We start from the raw sequence: 18214 nt of genomic DNA, 5'->3' as shown, positions 1-18214 counted from the left end.
TAATGACATTTCCATGATTGTGTTGCTGTAAAATGGAAGAACTTGAAGAAAAATGTAATCTGCAAATATTTAAAGGAGGTTTTTCGAGGAATCTATGGAAAAGGTAAACGAACTAAGGAGACTTGTCATACCTGAAGCTGGTAAAAAAGCTTTTTTTTCTATTCTCTGCCAATGACTTGTCTGTGATGAGAACAGTAGCCTCTTTGTGATTTATGTTTCTTTGTAAATTGGGCAGGTGATCATTTCAGAAAAGACATGAGAGCTTTAGAGCTTGTAGTGTAGAGTGAATGTTTATAAAGATACTTAGGAACTTGTAGGGATCTAAACTCAGAATTACCCTTACAATCTAGAGATTAGTGGTAAAATCTCTTAAATGGGATGTCTTCAAAGGTCAAAACAAGCTGACGTTGATGGATTCCCTTCTGCTTCCTTTAGTCTGCTGTCTGTGAATACAGAACTACTGCTGCATGATTTTTTTTATCTGACTGGACTGGTTGGAAGGACTGTGTACCTGTGTAATTCTGAGGAGCATTTTCTTTTAAGAGGAAAGTTACAGATTGTACAGAGTGTATTAATTAGGGAGCGTAGTAAGTAAGTATCTTAATTAGTTAACGTGTTTTTGGCATTAGGTGGAAGCTTCTGCATCCAGATCAGGTGAGAAATAATACTGTGGTGTTTTCATTACAGTTTGGGCATGGAGCATGTGTACAGCTGCTGTGGTGTAATTTAACTCTTTAAAGCTGGGAAGAGGAAGCAAGCTCAGTGAGTGTGCTTACAGAGGTGTAGGAAAAATGTAATTCTTCCTTCTCTCCTTTGTTTTGTGAATGTTAGTCTGTCAAAACGAAGAAATTTTTGGTTATAGCTTTGGGTTTAGAACAATTTTTTGGGGGGTGCAGCTGTTGGTGTAGAAAAATACTGTACTCATGGTGACACCTGGAACTGTTGTATATCTGAGCAAATAAAGTTTTTCTCTGACACATTAAAAAAACCCAAAGAAACAGAGAATCTCCCCGTTGACAGGAGTTGATATTATCTCTACAAGCTTTGGAGTCAGTTTTAACTCAATTTTTTTCCAAAATATCACAGTTAAATTCCTTCCTTTTAGAAGGACACATTTGATTCCAAAATAAGTGTTTCGAATTCATAAATTTAATGCAATTTGATTAGAAAGGCCTTAGACTGCAATGGCAGGTCAAAAAAATAAGTTGAGACGATCTTTCCATTCACCAGAATTCAGGCTCAGTTAAACATATTTAGGAAAAATTGGAAAGGACAGGGATTTGAATATAATCTATTAAAAGTTTTTGACAGTGTAGAAGTGCTTCTAGATGTGTTTTCTGTTATGGGAGACAGATAGGAAGGATATATGTCTTCATTACAGATTGAAAACTCACATGGGATGTTTCTCCACAGCAGTTTGCTTAAGTAAAAACAGGGCAGATTACTGAGATAAAAGAAGTTATTGTTTGGTAGCGGAGAGAGGTGAGGTGCATTAACTTGCACATTTTAAAGATATTTAGTAGATTTTTGGCATTGCAGGAAAAAATTCAATTAATCTCAGATGGGAGGAGAAACTCTGCCATTCTGGGTTGCTCGAAATCTTCCTTGGGCTTTCTTCCTACTTTTTGAAAGACCTTTCCAATTACATATTTTTTTTCAGGTGTATCCTTAACTTTTGCACATTTAAAACATGGAAAAGACTGACTGTGAGTAGAGTGAGTTTACAGTAAGGTATGTTTACATGTATTTAGCAGTGTTAGGTTAGTGGTTGGACCTGATCGTAGAGGTCTTTTCCAACCTTGTTCTGTAACATTGAAGACTTGCATTTTAGGATGGGATTGTTTAATGTTTATGGATTTCTGCATTTGAGGGGGGAGTGGATTCCAGAACTTGTTATTTCTAAGGCTGTTAGTGTCTGTGGGCTCTAGATACATGATACAGGACAGACACTTTGCACAAGTGGGTATTCTATCAGTTAAAGATGCTTTTATATTAAAACACTGTAAAGCATACGTATTTGACCCAGGAATGTTCTGAGATCCTCCTGGGGGGAGGTACAGAAAGCCTAGTGAGGTGCAAGAAGTCTCACCTACAGACACATAAAAACCAGGAGATCATGTCTACGTTATAAACAGATGTCTGCTTTTGAAGTGTGGTCTGTGCTGAGCAGTGGGTTTAAGTGAAGGTTTAATAGAATCATAGAATCATAGAATCATAGAATCAGCTGGGTTGGAAGGGACCTCCGAGATCATCAAGTCCAACCCTTGATCCAACACCACCATGGTTACTAGACCTGGGCACTTAGTGCCACATCCAGTCTCATCTTAAAAACCTCCAGGGACGGAGAATCCACCACTTCCCTGGGCAGCCCATTCCAATGTCTAATTACCCTCTCTGTAAAGAAATTCTTCCTAATATCCAACCTGAACCTCCCCTGGCAGAGCTTAAGACCATGCCCTCTTGTCTTACTGATAGCTGCCTGGGAGAAGAGACCAACCCCCACCTGGCTACAACCTCCTTTCAGGGAGTTGTAGAGAGTGAGGAGGTCTCCCCTGGGCCTCCTCTTCTCCAGGCTGAACAGCCCCAGCTCCCTCAGCCTCTTCTCATAGGACTTGTGCTTGAGTCCCTTCACCATCCTTATTACTCTTCTCTGGACCTGCTCCAGCACCTCAATATCCTTCCTGAACTGAAGGGCCTAGAACTGGACACAGTACTCCAGGTGTGGCCTCACCAGCACTGACTACAGGGGAAGAATCACTTCCCTGGTCCTGCTGGCCACACTGTTCCTGATCCAGGCCAGGATGCCATTGGCCTTCTTGGCCACCTGGACACACTGCTGGCTCATATTCAGCTTCCTGTCAATCCAAACCCCCAGGTCCCTCTCTGCCTGGCTGCTCTCCAGCCACTCTCTTCCCAGCCTGTAGCACTGCATGGGGTTGTTGTGGCCAAAGTACAGGACTCAGCACTTGGCCTTGTTCAACTTAATCCCATTGGAATCAGCCCAACTCTCCAGCCTGTCCAGGTCCCTCTGCAGAACCCTCCTGCCTTCCAGCAGGTCGACACTCCCCCCCAACTTACTGTCATCTGCAAATTTGCTGATGGTACTCTCAATCTCCTCATCTAAATCATCAGTAAAGATATTAAATAGAACTGGGCCCAACACTAATCCCTGGGGGACACCACTGGTGACCGACCGCCAACTGGTTACACCACCACTCTCTGGGCCCGGCCCTCCAGCCAGTTCCTAACCCAACACAGAGTGCCCCTGTCCAAGCCGTGAGCTGCCAGTTTTTTCAGGAGTATGATGTGGGAGACAGTGTCAAAGGCTTTGCTGAAGTCCAGATAGACCACATCCACAGCTTTCCCTTCATCCACCAGGTGAGTCACCTGATCAGGTTGGTCAGACAGGACCTGCCCCTCCTAAACCTGTGCTGGTTGGGTCCGATCCCTTGTCCATCCTGTAGGTGCTATGTGATTGCACTTAGGATGATCTGCTCCATCATCATAAGGCTTTGCTAAATATACAGCTCCTGGTTTCCAAAATGGGGACCCTTGTTTCCCTCTGTCACCCCTGTTCCCAGTTACGCCATCATTTCTTCCTTGTGCAGGCACTTTGACTCATGTTCTAATCACAAGCTAATTAATGAAGTTCACAAAAAAACCCCCACCTATTTCCACCTGTTAGTTTTCTGGCATTCAGATTTGTTGAGGTGGCCTGTGGTGCAAACATGTGGGCACCATGGCTAGCTCTGAAGTGCAAGCAGTAGGGAGATAGGTATAGAATATCTTTTTTTTTTTTGATAACCAGGCATGTTCCTGTTCTTTTGTTTTCTGCGTCTTCACTTTTATCTTAGCTCTGGTGACTGCTGAGTGTAACTCATGGGTATTTGACTTGGTTAGGACCCTGCTGCTTTTGTCAACTCGAGTGGGTCAGCTGTCAGGAGTGGTAAATAGGGGGGAAGAGGACAGCTTTTAATTCAGATTTCAAGTAACTGTTTTCTAAGTTTCAGTTCTTCACTACTTACGAAGCTTTGTATGGTCTATTCCAGTCTCATCTCTGTTTTCTAGGTAGATAACTCTCCCCTTCTTTCTTGTCCCTACTTTATTCTTAGACCTGGTTCATGCTGCCTTTGACATATAAATATGATACTGTTTTTTCATCTGGGAGTGCTAATCTATGTTCTCAGATATTCATAGGTTGTTAAAACATTGAGTTTCTAAGACCATTGCAATTGTGTATGAAATTTTTATCACAAATATTAACTTTGAAATAATTTTGATACCATTTTGAAATGATCCAGTTTTCAGTGTTTAGGGTTTTTCCTACTAGACATGAAAGACATAGCAACACAACTGTGGTTCAAACAATGTTCAGTTGTTAAGATTTGACATTGATTGCATCTGAATATCTTTCTAAATTGATTACTTATTTAAAAACAATATTCGCGTTTGTGATATCCCTTTTACCTATGTCTTTATATTTGGGCCCATTCACTACGCAGTTATGCATGACTCTGAAGAAGTGTGTATGGATGGGATTATAAGCAAGCAATGTATGGTGACTAGAAATACAGCTCAGAAACAAGATTTAGCCATAGTCAGTCTGCTTAGTGTTGATTTAGTGAGGTATGCATGTAAGCATTTGGTCTGTTTTCCCCTTTTGCCCAGAAAGAACCCCTAAGCCAGAATGGCCATAATCACTTTGAGCATCATCATCCTTACCAAATTTTTCACCATTTTTAATAGCCTGTGCATTTCTAAGAATACTTCTGTATTCTTCCTGGGAAAGGGAAGAGGTCCTCTGAGTCCAGGAAGGGATGTGAAGTACAGGGGTACGTGACTTGGGTACCTGTTTGCTCTGTTTGGAGCTGCAGCAGTGACCTTTTGTGAAGGTTTTCACAATGCTTATGTTAGGAATTTATGAATTGGAGCTGGATGTGCTTCTCTTAATTTCTCTGTCCCTTGTTTCAGAATAGTATGGCATAGTACTGTTTTAGAGAGATTGGTTTTGTCTTTGCTCTGTGTGATTTCATTTGAACTGCTGAGCTATGGAAGTATATCTTGGCTAGAAACTGTTTTTGGTTAAATTTTTGTGGAGAAGGAAATTGAGGTCATATTAAACACATGGAGTTGAATGTCAGCACTTGTTAATTTGGTTTGAAAATAGTGAGTAGGATAGGAAGGGAGAGAATATGCACTTAAAACACCTAGCACCGAAGTATTGTAGAAATCTGTTTCTTTGGACACTAGAATAAAAAATAGCTTGGTAATACTAGATGTCAAAGAGGCTTTTACAAGGCAGTGAAATTTTGGAGAAATTGTGACTACTTAGTGTTCAGGCTAATAAACTGTGGTTGTCAGGTGGTAAGTGATACAGAGAAAATTCCTGTGCAGCTTCAAAGGAGAAGTTTAGTGTTAATAAATTGGTGGTTCTCTAAAATTGCAGTGCTTAGCTGCTTTTCAAAGGTTAAGTTCTGGTTTAAATAAAATTGCATTTAAAGTGTGATACTTTATCTAGTATACAGCTGCCACAGGCAGCCACTTCTCAGAAGAAGACTTTAACTTCAGTGACTACCTCTGTCTTTGGCAAAACCCCCAGGAAATGTCAGCTGCTCCAAAATACTTACACATCTCCATGAACTTATATTTTTCAAATGAATTTGAAAAAATAATGTATCACCCAACTTCTGGAAGTTCTATTTTGCTTAGATATAAGAGATACATAAAGTTAAATAGCAGCGAGCTTTTGAGGTATAGAATAGTACTTTGTTAATGATAATTCCACTTTTGTTAATTATTACTAAATTCTGCCACAGTCTTGATAGAATGTATATTTGAAGTATGCTGAGTTTTAAGAATTTTAGAGATCTAGTTGTGTTTAGTTTAGTGAGGGAATGTATATCTTATTATTGCAATAATTTACTATTAAAGTTTGGGATATCTCCCTTTTGGAGCTTGAAGCTTGCTTTTACATGACAATTAGGGTGAAACACATTTAATTCCCTGCAAGTAAACTGTTAGTAATTATTAAACACTTTAGAAATGTAATGCAAATATTATGCAGTGTCTTGTGGCTGACTGATACTGGGAGGAGAGATGAACCAGAAATAGTAATGCCCTGTTCTGAGACCAGGAGTGAGTCCAGGTTTGTAGAAAAATTCAGTGATTTATGTGAGAACAACTGATTAATTGGGAAAAGTAAATAGCAGGATGTAATATCCTCAAAATACGAGGAAATGTTTGTGTGATAGAAGGCTTGCCTGTTTTTCCCAGCTGAGTGAGATGACTTCATTATAATCGGCTTGCTGAGTGACTGTTCATCTGGGAAACGTTAGCAACTCCATGGATGGGTGGATGAATAAATTCATATGACAAAGTTGTGAGAACTGGAGACTTTCAGGGTAGCGTACAGATCTCTGAGGAAAAATCTGGGTAATATTTCTGGAAGTTCTCAGACCCTGCTAGCTCCTGTAGGGAATGTGGTGGGAGCTAATGTATGTTTTGTGCTTTTGAAACTTCATTCAGGTTTTATTTTTTGTAATGCTGCGTGCGCGATGACCAGTTGTTGTTCCACTTGTACGCTTGTATGTCTGTTAGAAAAATACTCCACATACTGGATTTGTCTGAATACTGAAACACTTTTTTCCTGCTTCATTTTACTTATGTATTTCAGAGAGCTGGCATTTATTAGGGATTTTGCTATAGGCAGAGGTAGTTACTGAAGTTAAAGTGGCTGCTTGGGGCAGATGAGGCCACAGAGTGAGGATTCCTTGCATAGTTATCCATGCTCTACATGAAATAATTTAATAGTCACACAATTTTCAGACAAATTCTGTGAAATGTATACATTTGGAAGTCAGTTTGAAAGAAGATGACTTAATGACTAGAATGTTTTATGTTGCTGAATTCATGGCAACACTGCATAGGGAGTGCTGGCAAACCCACCTTCTGTGCATCATTCCTGCTCTTCTGGTCTGTTTGGTCAGAAATGTGATGGGTAGCAAGGCAGTTACAGTTGTCTTCAGGCACAGAGTGAAAAGCTTGGTCTTTTTCATCATGGAAACCTGTTCCCTGATTTAGGTTTTTCTAATGTACATATAGAAGTAAAGGTAAATTTCTCCCTGGGGAAGTTTCTTATTTGTTATTCTTATGTCAGTGTCCTTTGGGTTTCTTCCCCAGGCCATATCTTCTGGCATTTCCAGCTACTTTAATCTTTTCATCTGGCTTAGTCTGTCACTTAATACTGATCATTGTATAAAAATAGAAACTTGGTATCAGTAATTTTATTTACATGCAAGCCCACCCAGATCTCCTTCCGCTTCTGTATTAAATACTTTAGGCATTTAGCTTTGTATCTTATTTTATTGAAGAAGTTGACTGTGATTCTTTTGGTCACATGCTGTACTTGTAGACTTGTTTTGGAGTCCTAAGTATTTCATGGCCTTGATGACTCAGTTTGCTTATTTTGACTGTTTTCCAAAATTATAATTTGGGCTGAAAATACTTTTATAAATTTATTTAATATTACCAAGTTTTTCTGTTGTTAAAAATGCCTGATGTTTGCTATATCGAGAGCTATAAAAAATCTGAAATGATTTTTGATGTCCTTGTAAATCTTTGAGATTTTAGACCTGTCTCCTGAAATTATGTTCCTTCTATGAAAACATTTGCATTCAGATAAAGTACAGTTGTTTGTAACATGGAAACTGGACATGAGATACTGCTTTGCAGTAGTTACTAATCTGCTGATGAATGATTTTTGTAGAGATTGGAAGGGAATAGTGTAGGCTGCAAACTGAATATAATGAGTTTCAAAAATGTAAGCAATTTAAAATACTGCTTGGATGTGAATTAAGATGTTCAGAAGCCACACAGTTTCTCAATATTGATCCTTTTTAACCATCCATAATGCTGTCATCGCAGAAGTGTTTCCTAGAGTTTCTGGACTGCAAAAAAACTAGGATAACTGTGTAGATGAAACACCAATGCTTATAAATTGCAAACGGTGTACTGTGACTGTGGTTTTGATTGGCTTGCAGAGGAGTGTTTGGTTTGCAGGCTCAAATACAGTGCCTGTATTTGAGCAGCAAGCTTGTCCCAGCTGTATTGTGAGATTCATGAGTAGTGTAGCATCCGTTCACTGAGACTTAAGGTCGTGCATTTTGCCTTGTATTTCGCTGTAAGATGGGAACAAGCACATAGCTTAGGAGTCTTAGCTGATGGGCATCAACTTATTAAGTCAAGTTTTGTTTGTATGTCTGTATTTTGAGGCATTTCATTGGGAATGTGTGCCACCTAAATGATAACTCTAAAGAGTGAGACTTTTCAGTTGAGAAATTGTGATTGTGAGATAAAGTTGTCATAGAAAAGAGATCAGAAGGTACTGAAAAAAACCTGCATATGTTAACAAAATTTTGGAAGTCCCAGAATTTTGTGAGTTTTTTTCCAAAATAAGTGCATCCACCCTAAAATTGTACTAAATCAGGTTTTAGAGTGGCAGCTGTCACCCAGCATATCTTGCTATACAAATGGGCTCTAGAGGTTAGCGTCTCAAGAACTTTTATTAGGGTATAGATACATGCCTTCTTATCTCACTGGTAACAGAAGTAGTAGTGTCTGCCTCTTTCTTCAGTTTAGCAATCTGTCCATTTTCTGTGGTCTTCACAGGTTCACGAGGTGGCTTCTATCTGTTTGGGTCAAAATAGCCCTTTTTAGCAGAGACCAGCAACTTGGCATTTTAAGCTCACTTGCCATTCTTTGCGAGTGTAAAGCAGGATGACTGCTTGGGGCAAATGATGGATAATCATGCATTTACCCACTCAGTTCTATCATGTGCTTCTTCGAGCTGTTTTTGAGAGAAACTTGAGGCTTTTTGAGTTTGACGGATGTGGTGTAAGGGGTCAAGTTCATTCCCAGTTGATTAGAATTCACATTGCGAAAATTCCTTTTATGTTTTGTCTGAGTGCTGTGATGTTTGATGTATAATGTTATAGGTGTACCGTGTTCCATTTTGAAGAGTTTTGTTTTGCAGAGGAAAAACAAAGGAAGCTGGAACTGAGTGAAAGAACAGGACTTGTTCAAGTTACATCTGTTTTTATTGTGTGATATGCCAACTCAGGAGTCTTTATGTAATAGAACCAAAGAATACCCAAATGTTATATGATGACCTAAAAAATTGTTCCCCAAGCACTGATAAAATGGTTGTTTTATGATGAGAAGGTTCATAGTATTAGATAAGCATGAAATCTCCCTTTCCTGGCTTTTAGTATTAGTACTTCAAAGGACTATATAGCTATCTGCCATTTCTGCACTGTCATAGGCATCCACTGAGAAAGACAACAAATGGACCAACTTGTTATTTGTCAAGGTATTTCTGTCTGATCCAAGCATCTGCCTTCTGTGTGTATGTGAGATTGGTTCACTGTCCACAGGCAACTGTGAGTGTAACCTGCTAATACTATTTTGGGACCAGGATGGTACTATTACTGCAAAGAGAAGAGAGTTCATCTCAACTGTGTGCAGATTTGGGCATCACTTGGTCTGTTCAGCCTGGAGACGAGGAGACTGAGGGGTCATCGCAGTTACAACTTCCTCATGAGAAGAAGCGGAGGGGCGGACACCAACCTCTTTTCTCTGGTGACCAGTGACAGGACCCAAGGGAATGAAGCTGTGTTGGGGGAGGTTTAGGCTGGATATTAGGAAAAGGTTCTTCACCCAGAGGGTGGTTGGGCACTGGAACAGACTCCCCAGGAAAGTGGCCACAGCACCAAGCCTGACAAGAGTTCAAGAAGCGTTTGGACAACACTCTCAGGCATACGGTGTGATACTTGGGGCTGGCCTGTGCAGTGCTAGGAGTTGAACATGATGATCCTTGGGGGTCCCTTTCAACTAAGGACACTATGATTTTAAAAAAAACTTTACTTCTTAATCAGTCTCCAAGTAACATCTCTGTAACATGTCTTTTTTTTCCTTTATTCCTCTTTCGGTTAATGAATTATTTCTTTGGAAAATAAATTAATTGTGTGCATTAATGTCTTTTGTGTTACTGTTTTCAGCACATCATAGTGAATAAATATTATATCCTCAGCCCAGTAGGCAATAATGACCATTAACCTGATTGTTAACTAATGGGTCTCACATGGAATGCTGAATGCATGCTCACTCCAAAATGGCAGTCTGGCTCTCCTTTTTACTGTAATAAAGCTGCTTCTGTTTGCAACACTGTGTTGCTGGGAAACTGCAGCTAATTTTTATGGCGCATGTCAGTAGTACTGATTCAAATTATACATTTCATTGAGCAGCTCTTCTTTTTGTTTGTAAACTGCCTTCTATAAGGGGAGAGAATTTTTTTGTTGTTGTTCTGTGGACAGTGGTATCTATACCAGAGAATATGACTGAATCTGGAACAAAAGCTCAGATCGTTCTGTTGATAACATCATTGTACTTCCAAAGTTACTCTAGGGGGGATGGTGGCCTGGTTAAATTTACACCAGTTTGATAGTCAAGTCTAATGCCGGTATTCAGGAGAATTCCAGGTGAGGTATACACATCTCCTCAAACTGCTGTTTTTCTGTTTCAGATTCCATGGTGCAAAACTTCAGCATGTGGCGTGACTTTAAAGCGAAACAACAAAATAGACTGAGAGATTATGAATTGGAAAATTATGTCGTTTTGGTTCACAACACAGAGACGGTGGCAATTTTGGGATTGTGTAGAATATGCACTCCTTTTAAAAATGATTGTTGCACAGCTTGCATGTGGATCAGGACATGCATGCAATTACATGGGCAAAAAGTGGGTGTAATTGGGCATGCACCTAAACAGGAAAATATATGTGTAAGGTGGAATCTGACTAATAAGTAAAAAATCTTTTGCTTGCTGAATCTATTCCTTTTCTGGCTAAAGGAGATGGTAGTCCATTTTGTGATGTTTACAGTCTGCTTAGGTTTGTAGCAGTGTCTTGTTTTTACTCTTGCTTGAGATGCCTCTATGAAATGGGAGGAGTGTGTGTCTGAAGCCTGCTTGCTTAAACACGCGAGTCATGTCAGCTGCAATGCGGCAGTGCTTGGTGCTAATGAGGTGAGCAGCCAGAGCACCCGTCTGCTTATGTTTGCTCATCTCTGTGCAATTATGGCTGTGGGGATTGGAAAAAGGAATTTGAATTGGATGTGCCTCTGTTTTGGCCTTTCCAGGGTGTGGTTCTGTGTCCTCCTAAGGGCTGGGCAGCATATATCTACTTCCTTTTTGGGAGTTAGGTGATTGCTTCATTTTGTTTAAGGCAAGCTCTAAATACATCCTGGTTGGGAAAAGAAAAGAAAAAGAGGAAGTAGAGAGAGGGGAACACCCTCCCTTCTTTCACCCCCCATCTCTCACTATTCAAATGCACTTTCAAATGAAATAAATTCCTTGGCAATCTGTGTCTTCAGGTTGAATACGTACAAGTCTGTATTTGTAAAGTAACATCTTTGGAATAGAGTAATCAGTTTAATCAATTAATTTTGGCTAGATCTCAGTAGTTACAGCTGACCTTTGGTAGGCACAGAAATGCAGATGCACTGTGATTTCTCAGCCCACCTGCTTTCTCTTTTTTAGCTGTTAAAGTGCTGACTACGCTGTGAGCTCTGTATTTGATGCTGAAGCCATAAAGTTCTACTTTGAACATAAAGCGAGTAATGTGAATATCAAATCTGTTGGTCTTTTCTCATCCTCATATGCCAGACTGTCTTCATTGAGCTTGATGCCTCCCGTCCAATCCTGTCGTATTCCTATTCCTGCAGCCTGTCTTTCAGTGTTTCTTTTTCAGAGAATTAGTCTATAAAACTGTAGGTCATGATTAATACATTGGTCTTGGTGGCAAAGCTGGCTTTCCTTCTAGTTCCTGCCTTTATGTGACAGGGTGCTTCCCTCTTAGCTGATAAAGTTATTTTGAATACTTATAAATCACATTGTTGGAATTACCTATGTTAAAAATACTGCTGTTTTTTTGTGTTTTTTTAAGGATCGTATCTAATCTCTGTTACTTTGGCAATATGTTTGTAATGTTATACCACAAACAGAGGGATCAATACAGCTGGGACTGGGAAAGCTATGAACTGCATCATGTAGGCAAGAACCAGTGGTGGGAGGCAGGAACCTCCTGAACTGTTAATACGGCTGATGTGAATGTAGTGTAGAGCTAACACCCATAGAAAGGATGGCGTGTCAACCTAGAAAAAGTGTCCTTCACCCTGGAAAGAAGCCCAAGATTGTGTGCCCTAAATAAAGTCTTGTTTTTGCTTAGTCCTACCTTTAAGTGGGTTAAGAGTGACATGTATGAAACAGCACAACTGACAAGATGCATGGTAGGGAGAGTTGCTCTGTTTCAACACTCACTGTTGAAGTCTAGTATCTCTGTTGTGATCACAGATAGTGCAGTATTTCTTTGCCTGTTTACCTTTTGCTGATGGGATGGTAAAAAACTGGGATGTTTTTCTCTTCTGTCTTTAGGTCTCCGGGTGAAAGGGGAGCTTGTTACTTCTTACCCACAAGTGGTGGTTGTGCGTGTGCCAACACCTTGGGTCCAGAGTGACAGCGATATCACAGTCCTTCGCCACCTTGAGAAGATGGGCTGTCGACTGATGAATCGTCCCCAAGCCATCCTCAACTGTGTCAACAAGTTCTGGACATTTCAAGAACTTGCTGGTCATGGTGTGCCTCTTCCAGACACTTTTTCGTATGGTAAGGCTTTTGGATCAAAAGGATAGCATAGTTGCCTACCACTATTTACGCTTTTGCAGTGCAAAGAATGTGAGTCAAGTTTTGGAAATCCATAGAAGTTTGGTAGCATGAGGCTAGTTCCACAGCTAAGTGCTCAGTAACCAGGAGAGGAAATTAAAGTTGCGACACTCAGGTTCTGGTTTTGGCTTTGTTTATTAGCTGGTAATGCTTTGAGAAGAGTACTTTAACTGTACCTCAGCCTTCCAAGCAACTAACTTTGGCTGTTACTGCTAAAACATTTTTAACTCTTTTCCAATTGCCAGAAACAACAGATAAGAACTTGGGGAACTAAATGTCCTAAGATACTACAGAGATCTAGCCTTTGTTAAAATCCGAAAGTAGATTAAACTTCTGTATGAATAAAAGTATCTGCAAATATATTTTGTGGAAGGACAAAAAGAGTACAAGCCCTTGTGTTCAGCTTTTAACAGCTGTTTGGGGTTTGTTTCCCATCAAAACAGCTAATTATTGTTTCTTGTGCCTGCCTCTCGAGTCTGTGGTTCCTGACAGAGTGCTAGATTAGAGGAACCATTTGTCTGAGCTACCCTGAAGCTCTTAATTACAATCTGTTAAAGAACTGAAGATACCTCTCAACCTTCCTTTCTTTCTTGAGAAATGCCAGCACTTTCCTCCCCTTCGTGTTGTTGCACCAATAGGCTTTCGTAATGGGAACTTGGCAAAAACAGAAACATATTTGACAAACAAAACCCATGGTTTTCTATTAATTACTATAAATTACTATTTCCATCACTTACTGTGAAAACACATCAGAGAAGAAACGCACCCTTTCTTTATACATGTAGTTGCTCTAACTCATTGAGAAAGGAGTGAGTTTTTAATTTTTTTAGGGGAAGGGAAGACCATGAATGATGTGATAATTGCAGAACACATCTGTTTGTTCATAACTCTCTGCCACTGCTTTTAATGCCTGCCTCTGGAATTTGACAGAAGCATGACCTTTTTTTTTCTTTTTTTCTATTATGTTTTCTAAACTGCAAGTATCAAGTTATCAGTAAGAGCTGGCTTTGCCAAGTAAAGCAGGATGTGCTGATTACATGTTATTCCATGACATGCATTAAAATCCATGGTAGGGTAGTGATGGCTGCTGCTGGCTTTGTGACCAGCTGCTGGCTGCTGTGGCTTTTGACTTCTGCGCTTTACTGCACATGCTGTTAGAGGGGCTCATCCCTTTGTCTGCTGACTTTCTCATCTTTATTTCTTGTACTTGGTCAGTCTTCTGTGAATTGAACTCAAAGAACCTTGGGAGTATCAACCATAATTGTGTGAATGGCCATTAAAAACTACTCTCTAAGGTCCTTACAGATGCAGTGAGATTAAAAGGTTTAAGTACTATATTAGGATATAGGGAGAATGAGAAACAGGACACTTGAGCCTTGGAAAGGGGGGAGGTGGAGTGACAAAGTATTGATTGTTGCTGCTCTCTGGATTATGCCTTGTCACTGTATTCCATGTTGCTTTCCTGGTTAGTAGTTTGGATGGAACTGTTACTAGTGTTATGTCTCTGCTATTTTCCTTTTAGACACTTGAAAAGGTGGGAGTTAGAGTAAAAAGGGTAAACTTGAACAAGATGATAAGAGTCAGGTCATTCAGATTTGGAAAATTAGATTGAGCCTTTTGCAATTGTGATCAAGAGGCCTTTGTCAACTTGTGTCTTCAATTTCAAAGGAAGTAGGAGTTAGTATCCCACAGATCACAAGCACCTTCAAAGTCTGACCATGCTCCATGACCAAGTTTCTCTTAACTGGTAGTTTTTAATGCATTGTCTAAGCTGTAAGGGTGGGAGGAAGGTATGCGAGTTACATCCCCAATTAGGCCACACCAGACTGGTGGCACATAATGTTGTTGGTTTTCTTTTTGCCAGGTGGTCATGAGAATTTTTCCAAAATGATTGATGAGGCGGAAGTGCTGGAGTTCCCTATGGTGGTGAAGAACACGCGGGGTCATCGAGGTGGGTGTGAGGTCAGGGGTGAGGCCAAGGAATATTCTGAGCAGCACTCTAAGATTTGGTCTCATCAAGGAATGATAGTTAAGAAGGTCTTCTGTTAGGTGCTGGGCTTCTTTCCAGTACATATAAATTTTATCCTGCTTTGACTTCTGAATGTTGAATAGACTGCAACACTGGGAAACAGTTTTAGTAGGGCCTAGTCTTGCAGTAGTGTGGGGGGAAAGGGGTTCAAAATTATGGTGCATTGGTGACTTCTGTGGGGAAAGCTTCGAACTGGAATAATGGAAGGTCGGGCCTTAGGAAAATAGAGAGAAGTCTACATGGATTTTAGGGATACTTTTAAATAGGCTTAAGAAATGAAATCTCAGTTCATTCAGTGACTTTTTTTCTGCTTGACTTTGTTTGTAATTAGGATTCTAATTTAAATAAAATCTTACGTATTGTTTGTCAAACTGGATCTCTGTTTTTCCGAAAAATACCTCTGACAGTGCCAGTGGTATTACAGCAGATTCACATTAAATTTTTCCTGTTATTAGTCTTTTGTTTTAACTATTGGATATGAAACAACACATTAACTTAATTTAGTGTTAGATAGCGATCTACTAAAGGAAACTGAGTATAAATCAATTTCAGAGGTTATTTGCACAGGTTGTTGCTCTGTTCTTAATATACTTTAAAACCAATTTAAAAAATACTAGAAATATAAACAGACTAAAAATGAAGTTTGAGCACATAAACCAGCAATTGCTTTAAGCAAAATCATAACTAAAAGACAACACTTCTTCCTTCTTATTGTGTGTCAGTTTGCTGCCACTCTATGCTGCTCTGGTGCATCTCTTCTGCTGGCTTGAGTGCTTCTGTAGTAAATGGAATCAGGAACTGATGCTGGATGAATCTAGATGGGTTATTTTTACTTAGATTAATTCCTTACATGACTTAGCACTTACTCGTACAAATGCTTGTGTTGATGTAATGGAAGAGTGAGAACAAAATGGTGGGGCTGGGGAAGATGAGACCTGCTTATCTTGGTGGTAACACCACTTTGGTTTTAAAAGTGTGTGTGGAGCTTTAAAGCCAAGTTGGAGTTTGATTTTGCAGCAAGCTGAATTTCACAACTGTAGAATATCTGAGACAGTAGATTTGACTTGACACTGCCTCTAGTTAAGATCTGTTAAATAATGATAGTTACAGCTATTGACTTCCTTCTCCTTTTTTTAGCTAGGATACATGTAAATCTGTTTACAAGTTTTGCTTTTAGAGCACTTTAAATTCCAGGCATTCTAATGCAAATTTATGCACAGTACATATCCTTTCACATTAAGAGAGTTGGGGAAACTTTTTCACATTAATTGAAGAACAGCCATTTAGAAATGGCATTTAAAATAAACAGGCAAACATGGTCATAGGTACTGGCGGATGAATAAAAGTAATTTTAGCTGTGTTTTCTGTGTAATTTGCTGCTGCAGCAAATGTGCCAATCTTATTTTTGCCAAGATGTTGTGAAGCTGCATAATTCCCAAGAACTACAGAGTTTCCCTCCATGGCATGATTCTTCCTATTTAATTTTAAGAATGCAGTAGGATTATTAAGTGCCTGTAAGAGACATAAAGCCTGGAATAGGAGAAAGGAGGAAGAGAAAGCACATGGAGGTTTTTGCTGTCTTGTCATGATTTTTAAGCTTATATTCTCATTTCTCTGTAATGAGAAATTCGGTGTTCCTCAAACAATGTTCTGTGTTATGGAGACCTTAAATCCTGACTAAAGAGGCTGCCCCAGTTGGGCTTTGGAGCACTTGGTGGAATTCTTTACATATTATTTCTCCTCCTTGTGCTACTGCTACATTTCTGTCGCCTTATTTAAGATAGGCAGTTTATCAATTTATTTTTGTACTCTGTTAACATTGTAACATAATTTGAATGACAGTTCTGCGACAAGAACTGTGCAACCCTATTGCAAAACATAAGTCTAATGACATAGAAAGAGCCCTTAGGAAAGGGGGGAAAAGGAGTTGGGAAATGTAGCTAAAGGTGGGAAGGAATGCAGTCTTTTAAGACCAGAAATGAGGTGGAAATTGGTCTGTTTCAGAAGTGACTTTTATCAGTATTGGTAAGATTGGGAAAGAACAAAGAAGTCTTTGGTGTGCTCTAGAAGGGAAGGGGAATGAAATGACATATTTTAGGTTAGAAATTCCAAGTCCTAGAGGTGTTGCTTGCAGAAAAGCTAATGATTTCTGAAGAGTTTTTCGTGTTTTTTTTTTTGTAAATTGTAGTATATTCCATTCATTTCATGTCTTGTGGAATCTACTAAATTATCTTGGATACTGTAGAGTCTAGTATTTTCCTCTGAATGTAGTTGTTCCACTGCAAAACCTCATTCTAGAATTGTAAGCCTTTGTAGGTAATGGGAAGAGCAACATTCAGCAACTTCCCAACAGGGAAGTGGTTGATTATGCAGTGGCACACTTGTGGCTTCAGAGTTTTTAGTTGCCCAGTGTTTAACAGTTTCATGTTGTTGGTTCCTGTGTGTCAAAGCTGTAGGTTGTGGGTCCAGTCCTCTTGGATGAATAAAATTGTTATTAATTAAATGTCTGCTGCTCTTTAAGTATTTCTTCCCTTTTTTCCTGTCATTAAGGACTTGTACCAAAAGGAGTAGAAATTGCAAGACCACCTCCTTTATCTACAAGTTTTTCTTTTTTCTTTCTTTTTTTTTCTTTTTTTTTTTTTTTAAACTCCTCACGTGTCTCCTCAGCTCTGTCAGCAGCACTTGAACACTTAAAAGCACTGCATCGGTGGAACATGGCAGAATTTGTAAATGGGTATATGGGTATATGGATGGGGCCTCTGAGAACAGGCAGCATGCTGGTCAGAGGTTTTACTTTCATGTGCTGAATCACTGATGCAGCTCAAATGAGTAGCTGTTTACAGTCTTCTGATGTTCTTTTTCTCCATACAGGTAAAGCTGTGTTCCTGGCACGAGACAAGCACCATTTGGCCGACCTAAGCCATTTGATCCGTCATGATGCCCCTTACTTATTTCAAAAATACGTTAAAGAGTCCCATGGCAAGGACGTACGTGTCATCGTAGTAGGAGGCCGTGTGGTGGGCACCATGCTCCGCTGCTCAACAGATGGGAGGATGCAGAGTAACTGCTCACTTGGTAGGAAAAGCACTGTTCGTAGTTTTGGTCAGAATTTTTCAATCCAGCTGAAAAATCACAAAGCCAACTGAAATAAGCTGCAGGTTTTATTTTGTATTAATTGTGTTTACTGCTGGGGGCTTACAGAGGGAACGTAAGAGTAGGGATTAAATAAGATGCATGTGGAGCAGACACAGAGGGAGAGACATTCTCTGCCCACAGTATTAGATGGATAGGATGAATGAAAAACAGGGGAAAGTTCTGGAACACAAATGGAGCAACTGATGTGGTAGTGGCAGTTTCATGCTAATACCTTGTTATCATTTGTTCCATCCTGTTGAGAGGAACAGAAAAAGA

General features: G+C 39.7%; 1 protein-coding gene across 6 annotated transcripts in view; it reads left to right on the top strand.

Moving 5' to 3' along the window:
• The window catches only part of RIMKLB (ribosomal modification protein rimK like family member B), a 43426-nt gene that overhangs the window by 22256 nt on the left and 2956 nt on the right, over positions 1–18214 (top strand). For 5 of the 6 annotated variants that reach the window (XM_051779933.1, XM_051779934.1, XM_051779931.1 and 2 more), the window contains 3 exons: positions 12487–12717; positions 14639–14725; positions 17675–17878. In XM_051779933.1, the coding sequence (XP_051635893.1) occupies positions 12487–12717; positions 14639–14725; positions 17675–17878 (522 nt within the window). The remainder of the gene's footprint in view (positions 1–12486; positions 12718–14638; positions 14726–17674; positions 17879–18214) is intronic. The other variant, XM_051779936.1, reaches the window with a different exon arrangement.

This window comes from Manacus candei, unplaced genomic scaffold, assembly GCF_025592945.1.
Source record: "Manacus candei isolate 608988 ecotype Guabito, Panama unplaced genomic scaffold, ASM2559294v1 h1tg000014l, whole genome shotgun sequence".
Taxonomy (NCBI): domain Eukaryota; kingdom Metazoa; phylum Chordata; class Aves; order Passeriformes; family Pipridae; genus Manacus; species Manacus candei.
The sequence above is the reverse complement of the archived record's forward strand: the minus strand, read 5'-3'. Positions and strand labels throughout refer to the sequence as shown.